The sequence below is a fragment of the Corvus cornix genome, chromosome 9 (assembly GCF_000738735.6).
Source record: "Corvus cornix cornix isolate S_Up_H32 chromosome 9, ASM73873v5, whole genome shotgun sequence".
Taxonomy (NCBI): domain Eukaryota; kingdom Metazoa; phylum Chordata; class Aves; order Passeriformes; family Corvidae; genus Corvus; species Corvus cornix.
This window is the reverse complement of record NC_046339.1, coordinates 7083503-7097867: the sequence shown is the minus strand read 5'-3', so window position 1 is coordinate 7097867 and position 14365 is coordinate 7083503. Positions and strand designations below refer to the sequence as shown.

The 14365-nt window shown below is 37.7% G+C and overlaps 1 protein-coding gene across 10 annotated transcripts in view; it reads left to right on the top strand.

Moving 5' to 3' along the window:
• The window catches only part of PEX5L (peroxisomal biogenesis factor 5 like), a 108177-nt gene that overhangs the window by 70911 nt on the left and 22901 nt on the right, over positions 1-14365 (top strand). For 5 of the 10 annotated variants that reach the window (XM_039557307.1, XM_039557306.1, XM_039557312.1 and 2 more), the window contains 5 exons: positions 8700-8811; positions 10640-10849; positions 11918-12044; positions 12553-12649; positions 13100-13174. In XM_039557307.1, the coding sequence (XP_039413241.1) occupies positions 8700-8811; positions 10640-10849; positions 11918-12044; positions 12553-12649; positions 13100-13174 (621 nt within the window). The remainder of the gene's footprint in view (positions 1-8699; positions 8812-10639; positions 10850-11917; positions 12045-12552; positions 12650-13099; positions 13175-14365) is intronic. The other 5 variants (XM_039557311.1, XM_039557310.1, XM_039557315.1 and 2 more) reach the window with 3 other exon arrangements.

Sequence of the window (14365 nt, the reverse complement as noted above, 5' to 3'; positions counted from 1 at the left end):
ATGGTAGGATCCCTATAAAGATAACAGAAATAAAGAACTGCAGGGAGGGATTGACATCCATGACAATCCTGTGGCAAATATACTCTGGAGTTATATGGAACAGAAATGGGACTCCATGAAAACTTCACCAATAGGAAAAAGAAATGCAAAATATATCTTGAAAGCTATTCCCCACTTCTGCTTGTGACTGAAAAATACAGGAGCTGTCTACTTAGAATTTACAGGACCCACACAGACGTTGCTCAGAGCAGTTTTGATCTCGAGCACTTATAATTTAAGAAGTTAACCTACAGAACACTTAGGGTTTAGAATTTGAATTGGAAAGAAGAAATTTAAAAAGCTGGAATTACATTATAAGAAACATGCTGAAATTTGTCCTCCCCTGTGAAAAATGCAGGCTACAGCACACGTCAGAAAAAGAGATATGTTGCGTGACTACACCCCAATTAACTCCACCAGATGCTTAAGGCTTTTTTATGGTCTTTAAGGTATTAGTTAGTATTCAGAGTAGGAACTATTATTTTTTAAGTGAACTTCATTTGCATGCCAACACTTAGTTGATCTAAGCACATTTAAATTTGCTTAAGGGCTTGTGAATAAAATACTCAAACATTTCCACTGCCTAAATTCCACTGTTTTGGTTTTCATTTGCTTTTATATATGTTTGTATGTATGTATGTATGTGTTTACTTATTTTGGTGGTGGTGGTGTGTTTTTGCTTAGGTTTAGTTTTCTTTTTTTGCTTGCTTTGTTAGGCTTTTTTTATATTTGTTTTGTTCTGGTGCTTTTTTGTGGGTTTTGGTGGGTTGTTTGGGTTTTTTTTTATAATCTCTAACAAGAGATTTTTAAATGCTCCCATTCGATTTTATAAGGGAAACAGATTAAAGATAGCTAATATTCAGCTCCCAATGTTGTTAGTAGATTTTCTGATGTGTGTATCAAGGGCTCACTACATGAATTTGATTGCATAATCACACTTTTCCATATAAAGTTAACAGTCCCATTTGAATCAATCATGTTCATTCTAAGCTTCTTAGCATTAGGCTTGCACTGACTTCCAGCCCACTCCATAAATGTTTTCTCAGTAACATCATAACAGAATGGTGGGATGTTCCAGTGGATGTAACTAGCTTCCCTTCTCTTTCACACAAACATAAACCAGAATTCACTGCATTTTAACTAAGTGGAATACATTCAGGTAAAAAAGACAAAAATCATGCCAGTTTGAATCATTGTCATTATCAAAGTCTGGATTGAATTCGTTGTACATTCCAATCTGCCCTCTAAAAACAGTAGCGACTTCCTCAGTGATGTTGGGATAACTAGGCTTGAGATCCTATTTTTTGATTCTTTTTAAAGGATTAATGATAAATTCATAAGCAGTATGTTCTATACATCTCAAATCTGATTTATTATAAAAGCTTTGAGTAGTTTGTCAGGGGACACAACCTAAGTCCTACTGATAGCTCTTTTTCATCTATTATTAGGACAGGGTAAATACATGAAGAACAAAAAAAATGAAATAAAAAAATGAATAAATGCATGCTTAGTAGTACAAATATTAATTGGTTCTTTACCTCTAAATTAAATATTGCTCAACACGTATTGCTTTTAGGGCCATATGCATAATTTCAGCAGAAATACTCTCATGAGTACAATAAAATTGCCTTGACAATATACTTAAAAGTCATAAATTGGCTGCTTTCCTAAAGTTATGTAGATTTCTCTGTCACATAAATTAAATACATTTTTCCATGAAATAACAGTTTTAATTTGAAATTATCATGGGAATTGATGGTGTCATATTTTTAATAAAGTAAAAAAATTAACCATACTGTTTCATACATTGTAAAATGCCTTACTATTCCTTAAGGACAGAAAGATTGGACAAACTTTTTTGTGAATATTATAATATACCAGTTTAGCTCTGGTTTTTATATTAATTAATAGGAGTTACTTTTCAGAAACTTCTTGGCTCTTCATTCATGAATACTCTGGGTATGAATATACTGTCCTGATAAAGAGTTGCAAACCATGAGCTACTGTTCTAGATTCACTGAACTTGCTGGTTTTTCAGTGAAAGTGTTCTATTGAATTGCAGTTCACAAACAGCTTATGAGTTTCAAGCTCTTCAGTTTGCTGAAAACATCCCAAAGCAGCCAGACATTCCATGACAGATTCCTAAAGGGAGAGGCCAAGTGATTCCTGTGATCAGCACAGTAGCACATCCAAAACCATAGCCTGACTCTAGATATGCTACAGAACATAGTTTGAGAAGAAAAATCCACAGAAAGGACAAAAAAAAATCCATGTGCTTTTCAAGCAGTTACAGCCCATATGCAAAGAAACAGCAATGATCTCAAATTATCTGTGGTGATGACAAAATGTTGTCTTTGATCCCTGTTGTAGATCTTCAGCCTAGATAATGGTATGGGGAGGGGAGAGGCCAAAACAGAAATCACCAGGTGACACCACAAAGAAAACTCATGGCCAAATGAGCAATGAAATCTTCTAACACCCAGGAGGAGGAGGCACTCCATTTTAGATAACACCTTCCTGTAACTTAAGAAAGTGCGTGGAGCATGCAGGCGTGAATGCAACAGGCAGATTTACAATAAATCACATTTCTGTGTGGCTAAAGACCAAACTGTCAGTCACAGTTAAAATATGACAAGAGTAACTTTCCTCTTCTTCCCCCATGGCTCTGGTCCAGCAGGATAGTTAAGCATGTGCTTAACCTTGAGTTTTGCAGAGCATGTTTAAGTGCTTTGCTGGAGCCAGGCCAAAAGGCATGAGCCAGACATGACTCGCATGTTAAACCTCCTTTAGACAGACCAGGCGGAACAGAGGGAAGGAGACATTGAACTGTGAGATGTTTCATTTTACCTTGCAACAATACACCATAACTTGCACAGTTCAGCATGTAGAAACACAGGCAGGGTGTTGGTGTGACACAGAGATCACAACAAGAGCTGTCACCCAGCAATGCAACTGCTCTTTGTGGAGGTGCAACATAAACAAGGGTTTTAAACAATACAGCTGGCACCTGAATTCAATATCCAGTGCAGTGTCTATAGCCATCCTCCCACAGCTTCTCTGACTCCACACAAATCCTGACAGCCATAAGTCCCGGTGGGTGACTTGGCTTGTGTGATTTCAGGTAAGAAATTGCCACCTCTGATTCACAGGCCACTCCACACCCTTCCTACTACCGAGCAACAGAGCACTGGAGAGCAGGGCTGGTCTTCAGAGAGGCAGCAACACCAAAGTGCTCTTTGCAAGAGGGTGCAATGAATTCATCTCAGTTTTAGAGCTTCCCACAATTCATGTGAGGTGGAAGTCAGTTACACTAGATGCTGTGTGAATCGACTCTCTCTTCTGGTGAAAACCAAATATTTGGCTCTCAAGTCAGCTTAATCGGAATATGAGTACATTCATAGTAGTGACAGAGAAAAATTAATGTACCACTCTGGCACAAGGATGATGTAAAAAGCCAAGAAGTAATCACACTTACTATACAAGAGTAAATAAAGCGTGTGAAGCAGTAATTTTGATTGTGAAATCTTTATTAACATACTAGAAAAGTAAGAAAAGAAGAAAACCAAAACTCTTGCAATTTAAATTTTATCACAAGACCATTGATTTTGTCAGGAGTTCCCTCTCCAAACATCCCTCTGCAACCAGAAAAAGAAGTCTTCCAGTTCTTACCCTGCCAGGATAGTGATCCACAGGCACAACTCTCAGGCCAGTACTTCCAGTTATGCTCTAGAAAACAATAACCTCAATTTCCAGTTGTGGTTCCCATTTACTAGTTTTTAGAAAGAGCCAGGTAGTAGAAATCAATTGATTTGTTTCCTCTTACCCCAGTGAGTGCCACCAAAGATCCTGGGGTGCCAGCTATGTGCAGAAACCTGTCTGTCAGGAAACCATTGCTGTGTATCATAAAAATTATTAGTGATTGAAATGAGCTGATGCCTCTGCCTAAGCATAACACTTACAAGCTGCTGGAATCGATCTGACTCTTTTACCTGTTTGTCCAGTCTCGCCCAAAGAGCAGACAAGTTTCTCAGAACAAAGTTCAAAAATACAGTTTTTCCAGTAGAAAATCTGAGTTAGATGTTTCCTGCCTTCTCCCATGCTCAGGACCACAGGTTCATTACCACTCTCTGAGCCTTCTGGAGCAGCTCATGTCACTGATGCAGCTCAACCACACTCTCACCACCCTGATTGGGCAGTACAGGAAAAAGTCTCAGTGCCCAGGAGCAGCTTTGTTGCTGAACTGTACAGGGGACTACCCAGTAGTAGTTTGGGGCTTCTTAAATTAGTGCCATGAGTAATTCAATCAGGCTCAGGTGAAAAAATGGATTCAATCCAAAATCCAATCCAACTCACTTCCGTAGCGAATTACATATAAATTTTAGATGCCTCTTGAGCCAGTCCTTCTAAAATAAATCCCATATATAGCCGGGGGAAAGCTAGGTGCCTTTGAGAGCCTCCTGAGGGACAGCCTAAATTGGGCAGGCACAATCTCCCTCTGGAGTTGCTTTTCTAGGCATTTATCTCTCCCTATTGAACATGAAGGGAATTTAGGCACTTAATTTAAGAGAACTAGTTCACTCTGTGCTCAAAACATAGGTGCTAATTAGCTGCCTGACTGGAAACCTCTCCCCCAATTTAGAGACTAAATAGTTTATCTTAAAGACTAGCATTATGTTTTGCCCTAGTAAAATTTAAAAAAGAAACAAACCAGCATGCTTTGTGCATTGCAAACAGATAAAAATCAGGAATGCAGTAAGAGAGTATATACAATGGGATGGAAGGACCATAATTTACAGTCACTGTTAAATGATCCTTGCTTTGAGTATTTTGAAGCAGTGGGGCTGATACCAGACTCTCTGGACTCTCCCAATATCTCTCCTGAAGCACCCAGAAGCCCCACTTACATGCTTTTTGGAATGACAAATTCCAGTAGCAGTACTGGGATGAGAAAACCACCTTTCTCTGTTGGGCTGTTCCTAGAAGACTCATTTGAATTTAGGAGTATCTTATACTATGGATGAGTCTCTTCAGATGTGTTGGTAGTAGGGAATATCAGCCTCCACAGATTTCACATATCCCTCAATTAAAGGAGTGCATGGGCTCCTTCTTTAATTAAAGTCAATCTTATAAAGCAAATTTAAGTTCCTAGAGACATTATGAGAATTTATGGCACCCACTGGCTAAATTAGTATTGAGAAACCCCCATTTTCCCAGGCTGAGTCTGCACCCCTTGGTGTGTGTACAGATATTGGGCACATAAATCCGGTGTGGGGTCGGCCAGCCTGCTCCTGCCCCCAAGTGCTGCTTCTCCAGCACCCAGAGATGCTGGGTGACTTTCCTAATTTCACTTTGCTTCCCTCATCTGCAACACAGAGATAATACTCCTCAGCTCTGTGGTGGTGCCGGGCTTGATTCATGAGTGTTTTAAGGCATTCTGTGATTTTCAACCTGAAAGGTGCTTGAGAACCATAAATTATTGGTTTAATATAGATCATAGTTTTCATCTCATAAATCTTTTATGCACTACTCCAAATTCAGGCCTGATATAACTCTAATAACTTGAGCAGTATTAAGTGAGGGATAAATTTGGTACAGTATATGAGGCAGCAAAATGAAATACCGAGTGTGAGACCAAGGGCTTAACAAGTGGCACTGCTTACACAATAATGTCAGAAACCTGCCCCACTGCCCACTTCTCTACAAATAAAAATATCATCTCATGGCACTCTTACTTGTTAAGTCTTAATTCATCATTAAATGTCTGCTTCACATCAAAATAGTATATTTTCTTATATTTTCTATTGCTATACACACGTAATTTGTGTTTATTGAGAATTAGTAGACATGGTCATGTATTTGCTATCTGTTTTGACCCAAATATTTGAGTTAAAAGCAGATTCTATTTCACAGGAGCAAACCTTTCAGTAAGACATTCCTACAGCTTCTAGTCCTTAGCCATGGGAGCACAGGACACAGGACTAGGAGGGATCCTCTGGGTCACAGTCATGTCATAAACAGGGGTGTAGAAGGCTTGGCAAAAGCCATTTTAAATAGGTGGGCATTTTGTCCCCCTACAGTAAAAAAAAGAATACTGTTCATACAGTTCACTGCTGTGATAGGTCAGTTCTTTTAATTCCCCGACCAGATGTACTCATGCCCAGTTTCGAACTCTGTTATCGGGCCAACATTTCTCTACAGCTGACATAACTTTCCTCCTCCAGTGTCATCTGACCACTGTCCCTTTGTGTGTACATGAAGAATAGCTGCATTCCTACTCAATCTTCATTTTGTCAGTCTAAGCAAGTCAAACTCTTTTAGTCTTCCTCTAAAATGTAATAAATCTAATAAACATAATAAAGAAAATTCTAAGGACATGATAACCATCTTTGAAAAGGGAAAAAAATTATCAGACCTCATGCTTCAATTAGACCTTGGAAAAATTCAGATCTTTATTGATTCTTGTCTCCTTCCCCTCCACAACTCTGATTCTTAGCATTATTTCTGGTCTTCCCAGAGTTTATCCTCTGACCTCTGCAGCAGGTTTGGGCAATAAGTTGCCTTTCCAGTTCATCTTAAGATTTTCTATTCTTCACTGTCTGCAATGAGTGATCTTGGGTGCTTTGGTTCTCATAATCTTTCGTCATTTCATCCTTCCCCTTTCTTTCCTATTAAAGAAAATTTCCATGGAATGTAATGGGAAACTTGATAAGCACCTGAATCTTATGTGATAATGCACCCCATTGATAGTCTTATAGATACTTCCTATAAGGTTTTATATTTACACTGATTCCTACAGAACTTCTCATTTCTTCCCTCCTGTCCCTCTCCAAATGGTCTAGGACTTTTCCTTATGCTGTGTAAATGCAGAAAGAAAAATATAACAAGCAACTTTTACTGATATCTGGATAAAATTTTAAAATACTAAAAGTAGTTTGGATAAGACTTAACTCTTGAGGCATCCACATTCATGTTTTTCAAAAATAGTCATGAGTAAGGACTGTCATCAAATCATAAAAAGAAAAATTAGGTCTGCTTTAGTCTTAAATACCAGCATTAGGTAAATTTGTAGACCTGGGGATAATGGAAATCAAAGGTGTGCAGTTGATATAAATGCAATTTCCAGTCAAGTGATGAGATTTACCAAATTAAGCAAGTGCCTTCTGTGCATTGAATGAGACAGCACCCTGGACAGTCAATCCAGAGTCAAACTCCCCCTGATTAGGTCCCTGGTGAGGTGCATCTGCAGTCTGGGTTTAGCACTGTACATTTGGAGTTTGGGACAGATTTCTAAATTCAGAGCCCACATTTGCACATTGTGCTGCACTCATCTGGGCAGGCAATCACTCATCTGGCTTCCATGGTGCTCATGGAAATTGGTATTTTAGTGCGAAACTCTGAGGTCCTGGGAAAGAGCATTTGTGCACACACACAGCAGTATCAGCTTAAATGTTTAATCCATCAAAATAGCGGGCTTGTTATTTCAATAGCTCCAGCATTTTGCTGCAGCTTTGCAACGCAGAAATCAAGTACTGAACAGCAGTGAACCTAATCTGGTTTGCTGTAATAACTTTAGAGATAATCCTGCTCTGGAGTAGCTCAGGGCCAGTATTTAAGAAATATGAGGATGAGTAAATACCCTTTTTGGCCACTTTTAGTCCATGTTAGCATCCTAAATTTAAAAATTCAAATCTATCTGAGAGAAAATTTTGAAAATTCAGCAATGGAAAAAGAGTTAGAACAGAGGGGCAAGAAGAAGAATGGAGGGGATAAAATAAAGCTGAAAAAGCTCCAGACAAAAGCAACAGTGGGAAAACATTTTTTCAGAGAAAAAACTTAAGATACTAAGATAAAGTTAGTGCAGGGCACGCCATCAGACATCCCTCCAGCTCAGCTTAGGTCTTGATCCTCTAATCAGAGACAGATGGCAAAGAGGAGACTTTTATTCCTGAGACTTGTACAGTTTTGTCTTTTTAATTCGTCATACATTAAATAGCCCAAAATACAGAGATTTCTGTCAAGTAGCAGAACACCAATGCATTTATGCAACTAAAAATGGAAAACTGCTCCTAGATAAAAGGTGTTTTATGAGTCTTCCCACAGTCAGAACTCATGCAGGAAGTTCATGCACTCACCAGGCTCCATTCACTGTCATTCACATGTTGTTGTACGGCAGAGAAATGTTTCCTGCCTCAGCAGGTTATTGTTTAATGGGCTAATGCTTATTTGCAAGGTGAAATGCTATTGTGGAATTTCTGTGAGGGAGCATGTTACTTGTGGGGGAAAAAAAGGCCACTTCCAAAAAAGAAAGCCCTTCTTAGCCTCCTGGTGAAAGAGAAGGGCACCTTCACCATGGATTTGAAGGGAGCTGCATCAGGCCCTGTAACTTTAGCCCTATAAGCAATAGTATGCAATAACTGCTAAGGAAAAATCATCTTGCTGCTTTATTTTTGTGTGATTTGTTAAACTGGAATATAATTTTGCCCCAAAAGAGTAACTAAAGCTTTTTTTATTTCAATCCCAGTGCTATTTGTGCATCTTCTAATTGCAACATCTTACTCTCACAATTAAAAATAAAGCACATGATATTGTGAGAATATGTTTTATCTCTGTAAATTCTGCATCCCAAGAATGCTCTGTGACCTGGGGTTCTTTGTTGCTAGCTGGTGAATGAGCAACAGGAGAGCAGACCCCTCCTGAGCCCCTCCATTGATGACTTTCTCTGTGAAACTAAGCCAGAAGCTGTTGCAAGGCCTGTAACATCGAATACTGCAGGTAAACAACATTCTTTACTATCCCTCACTAGAGAAAAATCGTTTTAGTTTTAGCTTAATTACGGCACATTTCTGTCAAGTGATTTCTTGGTTTGTTACAGTTTGCACAAAATCACAAACTGGCATTAAAATTGCCTGACCTGTTAGCAGAAAAACTCTGTTCGTTACATTTTAGGAGAAAGCTGATGTGATTCAGATCACATCAATTCTAGCAGATCTTTGGGGCTGAAATTAAGGCAATTTGTTTAAGTCTCACAGGATGTACATATGAGCTTGAATCAATTCTCGGTATTTGGGTTTGCAAAATTTTAACCTCTGGGGAAAGCCACATTTAGTCTGATTTTAATCAAACCCATTCCTTACTCTAGAAAGATTTTTTTTAAATGAAATCTTGGGTGAGGTGTTAGAAAAAGTGGTGAGGTATCAGAACACTTTATCCAGGCTGAGTTCAGACTCTTTATTAGTGAAAGGATCTGAGATTTTGCTTACCTCCTTTGCATTGCAATGAGGTAGTAGAGAAGATAACAAAAAGTAAGAGTGAATCCTGAAAACCATCTGAATTATACTGAATTCTATTTGAAGTATATTGTCCTTTGGAAGTATTTTTAGAAATTGGCCCCCTCCTACTCAGTATCTATGCAAAGGTAATCGATGCTGTTGAGCAGATCAACTGAGAGACAATAAAATCAACACAGCACTTCTGTGTTCTCTTGCTGTTTCATAGAAGGACTTGGCTTTTTAGAAGCCATTTAATTAAAATTTATATACATGCAAATTATTAAATGAATAATTGACAGCTGAGTGATTATTTTCACATCTAATTAATGTGTCTGAAGCAGCATGCAAGTTCTAGTAACAAAAGCTGAAATACTGAATTAGATAACAGTCGTAATATTTTTTCCCTTTAAAAATATAGCTGAAGATATTACAGGGGTGAATAAAACTATTTCAGATTGTTTAAGAATGGTGTTTGTTTTGAAATGTACCTGTACATTTTATATCTGCCTTGAATATCTATCAGATTGGGGTGGTGGGTTAATTAGATTTAGTTAATAATAAAATAAAAATTTATTCTATGAAGATTGATGAAATTCAGTGATTTCCAAGAACACAGATAAAGCACTGCAAGAGATAATGCAAATTGATCTGTCAAAAACACCTACCCTGTAACACTATGATAAAGAAGGAGTTTTTCTACCTTTTACATGCTAAAGAATTGTAAATGTTACTCTTTAGGCAACTTTTAAAAGAAGAACTGAAATTGAATATTCCTTTCATACTGATACAGTCCTTAATAGAAATGGCATTGGACTTCATGTTCAGTATTTATGCCCCCAAGGACAAGCAGCAACAACAGTAGAAACCATACTAAACATATCTTCATTCCTTTATGACCCATGTCCACCCCAGGAGCTGTGTGCTCCAGCTATTCCCAAATGGATTTTGGCACAACAGCAGTGCCCTAAGCTGCTATTACCAGCACTTGATAAATCATAAGATTAAACCAAATCTTATCTAAAAGCTCAGTTGTACAGGGAACCATCACAACAGAGGAAAATCTATGAAGGCCCCAGCCGTTAAGACCTCAGATGGCTTTAAGAGTTTCAGAGGAAAAGCCTTTTTTGCAAATCTGCTAAACTTCAATCACTTAAACACCTGAAATCCCCAGTCATATTTTAACATACTGGTCATCATCTTTAGCCAGGAAATACACACCTACTCTAGCCAAATGCAAACACATCAGTAATTTTTTCCCCAATCAAAACAAATCTTTAAAAGTGAGCTGTTTGAATTAAAACAACACTGAATTTTAACATTTTGTCTCTAAGTATTATCAACAGGTCTGGATCTCTTGGATCTTAGTGAACCTGTCTTACAAACCCAAAACAAAGCAAAGAAATCAGAGAATCCTTCAAGAAGTGAAGGCTTAAAAGCTTCAACACACAGAAAGAAGACAGAGAATCCTGACCTGATCAGTGTGGATTCTGAGCAGAAAGTCCAGGCTGTCAGAGTTGCAGACAAGTCTTCTCTAGATTTAGGTAAGAGTGTAGCTATTTTATCAGTGCTCCATAGCCCTGCTTAGCACGAGTTTCTCCTGGCTACTGTCACAAAATAATGAGCAACAGCAGAATTTTTGCTGCACCACATTTCAGCACTGTAACATTTGCTCCCCATTATAAACAACTTGAAGCACTTTAAACCTTAAACTCTGTGAACACATTTTACATTTTGCCTTTGCCATTATAACTATTAAGTTGTCGCTAAGTGTGCTAACAAAGTTTTGACAGTTCTTTGTAAAAAGGAATTTAGTCAGGGTGTGTAAAATGGTAGAAAAATCTGTAGGAGTGTGATGAGAAATTGGTGAAGGACACAAATGAGAGGCAGCCCATATTGATGTCCTTTTCAGAGCTGCAGGTGTCAGAAATGTACATTTATATTTGTAAATACTGCTTTATCTATGCATACCAGAGAAAAAAATCCATTCTTGACAAGAGAGATATATTTATACAGACTGAAAAAAAAATCCCCAAAACAACTCAATATCCTGCCAAGCCTGATCTATCGACAAGCTTTGGAAAAGGTGAATTTAATTTAGTTCCATCCAAACTAAATTACTTGCAGTGCAACTGAGAAATTTGCAAGGTAAATGTAATTTATACCAAGGCAGCAAATTTTCCATTCATCAGCACAGAAATTCTTTTAGAGACCTTTATCTTCAAACAGGAGCTGAACATCTGATCTTTGCAAAGTGAGTCTGACTGAATAATATCAGTTGCCTACATAGTCATTTTTACATGTTAGTCTCTAAAAGAAGCTTTATTTTTACAATTTGACTTAATTACATACAAATCACTGATTTTAAGTCAAGACTTACACTGACGGTCTGGCCATGAATACTAACAGATTTAGAAAAACGTTGTGAATTTCCAAATATTTTCACACTGTATCAACTAGAAAGGTGCACAATATTCCTGTACATTGGGCTATATTAAAATATAGTCTTCAGTGTCATTATTTTCTCTACAACATACATTTAACAGAGGAGATAACATTTTCATCAGTAGTTTCTTTAGAAGATTCATATATTTCTGTTCTTTATTTTTCAGTTGATATTCAGACACAGATAGAGAAATGGGATGATGTCAGTTTTCATGGAGACAGGAGTAGCAAGGTCCACCCTTCTGCAGAGAGAACATCATCATCATCCAGAGCTCCATCAAAAGAGATTTTATGGTACAACTTTTTGCTTTCCTTACAAAAATATTTCCAGCCCAACTTTCTTACTTCACAGAAATGCTTGCTTGATAACAAATCATATTATTAAACCTGTTATGATAACATTAAATGTGTTCAAGCACATATTTTGGACAGTGTATCATAAGCAAGTGCACTATAAAATGACATTTTGCTGGCAATTCTTAATGTAATGGAAAGTAGCAGGTGTGATTACTTAATAAATGGTGGTGAGAATTCTACCAAGACATGTAGTGAAGTCCTTTATTGTGGTGATTGATTTTTAGACACTGGCTGAGGCACAGTCTCGTGTCTTTGTCTAGCCTCAGTTTCCCTGCCTGTGAAATAGAAGAGTGAGAACACTGAGGAAGGTCCAGGCACTTTTGATAACTGCAAGTTAAACAATTCAGTTGAAAGAAATAACCTGATTAATCAGTGTGTGCTTATGAACCTGAAAGACATAAGGCAGCGTGTCCTAGTGCTGAGTATGTAAATGCATTATTTCTAGGTCCACAGAAAACAGATCACAGTCTGAGCTGACTAATGTCAAGAGTGCCTTGGACTCTGATTCAGCATCAGAATTAGAACTTGCACCTGCAATACAGGTAAGATGATTTGGTAGGTTTATTAACAATAAAAAGGCAAGGAGGAACTCCCCACTGGCTAACCATTGACCTTCTGGGAGAACTCTTCAAGGGGTATTTTCAGGATCATCAGGGAAAATATCTTCACACACCTCTGAAATGAATAGGTTGTGCAATTAACTATGTCAGCACCTGAAACATTCAGAGTTTAATACTGCAGCAAACTGTGACCTTCCTGTACAGAGGGAAAAACTTCAAACTACAGTTTACAACACCATCTTTTTTCCCTTCCTCCAGTTCTGAAATTCAGACTTCTAGTCTGAATTCTACCATGTTAAATATCTTCTACCCAAGTTAAATATCTATGCTTTAGGTCTCTTGGTCAGGCAGGAATCCCCAGAATTGGGAAAATGCTAAGGAAAACAGGAAGCAATCATTACACCAATGTTCATTAGCAGTTTATCTCCACAGGTGGGAGAGCAGTGTGGTCACAGGACTTTTTTCTGCTGGAAAAGGAACTCTAATACGGAGGGCTCTGGGCTAAAGGTTTGTAGATTTGCCCAATTCCACTGTTGTATTGCGTATCGGACAGGTCTAGCTGGAAATTATTACTTAGACTTGCATGTATGTATGCAGATACAGGTACAAATATTTACATATGCATTCAGATAGATCAGGTTGTTCACATACCTTCTTTGCTGCTTCTCACTTTTTAACTGAAATATTTCAGCCATTGCCACTGGAATGGGGAAGGGAGAGTTTTCTGGTGGATTAGCTTTTAGTTGAAAAAAATTTTCTCCCCTTCCGCAGCTATTTTTAGGCCTGGACTTCAAAAATTTTCTGTCAGATAGAAAATCTGGAAATTATTGGAAAATAATAGCCTCATTTGAAAATTAAAAAATGAGACACTACTTGCCAAGTGTGTATTCTGAGATTATACACCTTTTTTTTTTTTTTTTTCAGAAAGTAGAAATAGAACCCAGTTATCAGATCCATTTCTGGGTTTTTCTTAGGAAAAAAAGTGTCCCTTACTTCCCTGCCATCTCTACATTACAAACAGGGGTTTTTTTCCCTCTGGAATGCTTCACACTAATTGTAATGCATGATATCTTTCCTTTCTCTACAATAGATTTGTACATCTTAGTAATGGAAAAGATCTATTGCACAATGTCATCCACTTGAAATGGATGGCATGTTCTCACATACTTTGTCCAGCTCATATTGAAGCACATCTGACCCTCTTTTAGGAAGCTGTTCTTCAGTAGATCTAAATTCCAGGACATTAGTGCTCAACCAAGATGTGTGTAAGTCAAGTAGACAGTCACAGAATTTAAATGCTGTGGCTTTCTGTAAAAGCAATTACAAATTCAGTGTATCTCTACTTTATATAGTCCATTTCCTGTTTCTTTTCCACTAGAATAACTGCAGATGCAAAAATCCACATTTTTCACTCAGTTTAAATTCAGTCAGTTGAGGCTCCATAATGTCCTGTAAAATGGCTGATACCTCAAAATAAAAAACCATGAAGTTGAATAAGCCAACTTGAAAAAAAAAGCAGAAACTAAATTTCTTATCTGTTGTCTTGGTGCATTTCATGTTTTGTCTTGGTTTGTCATAGCCTGCTTGTTTCAAACTTGTTGTCCATTTGAGCAACAAAATGTTATACTGGCAATTATTAGTTCAGAGAAATGACCTGAAGTGAGAATGTGCTTTTATTCTAGGTAGGTTACTTAGAAA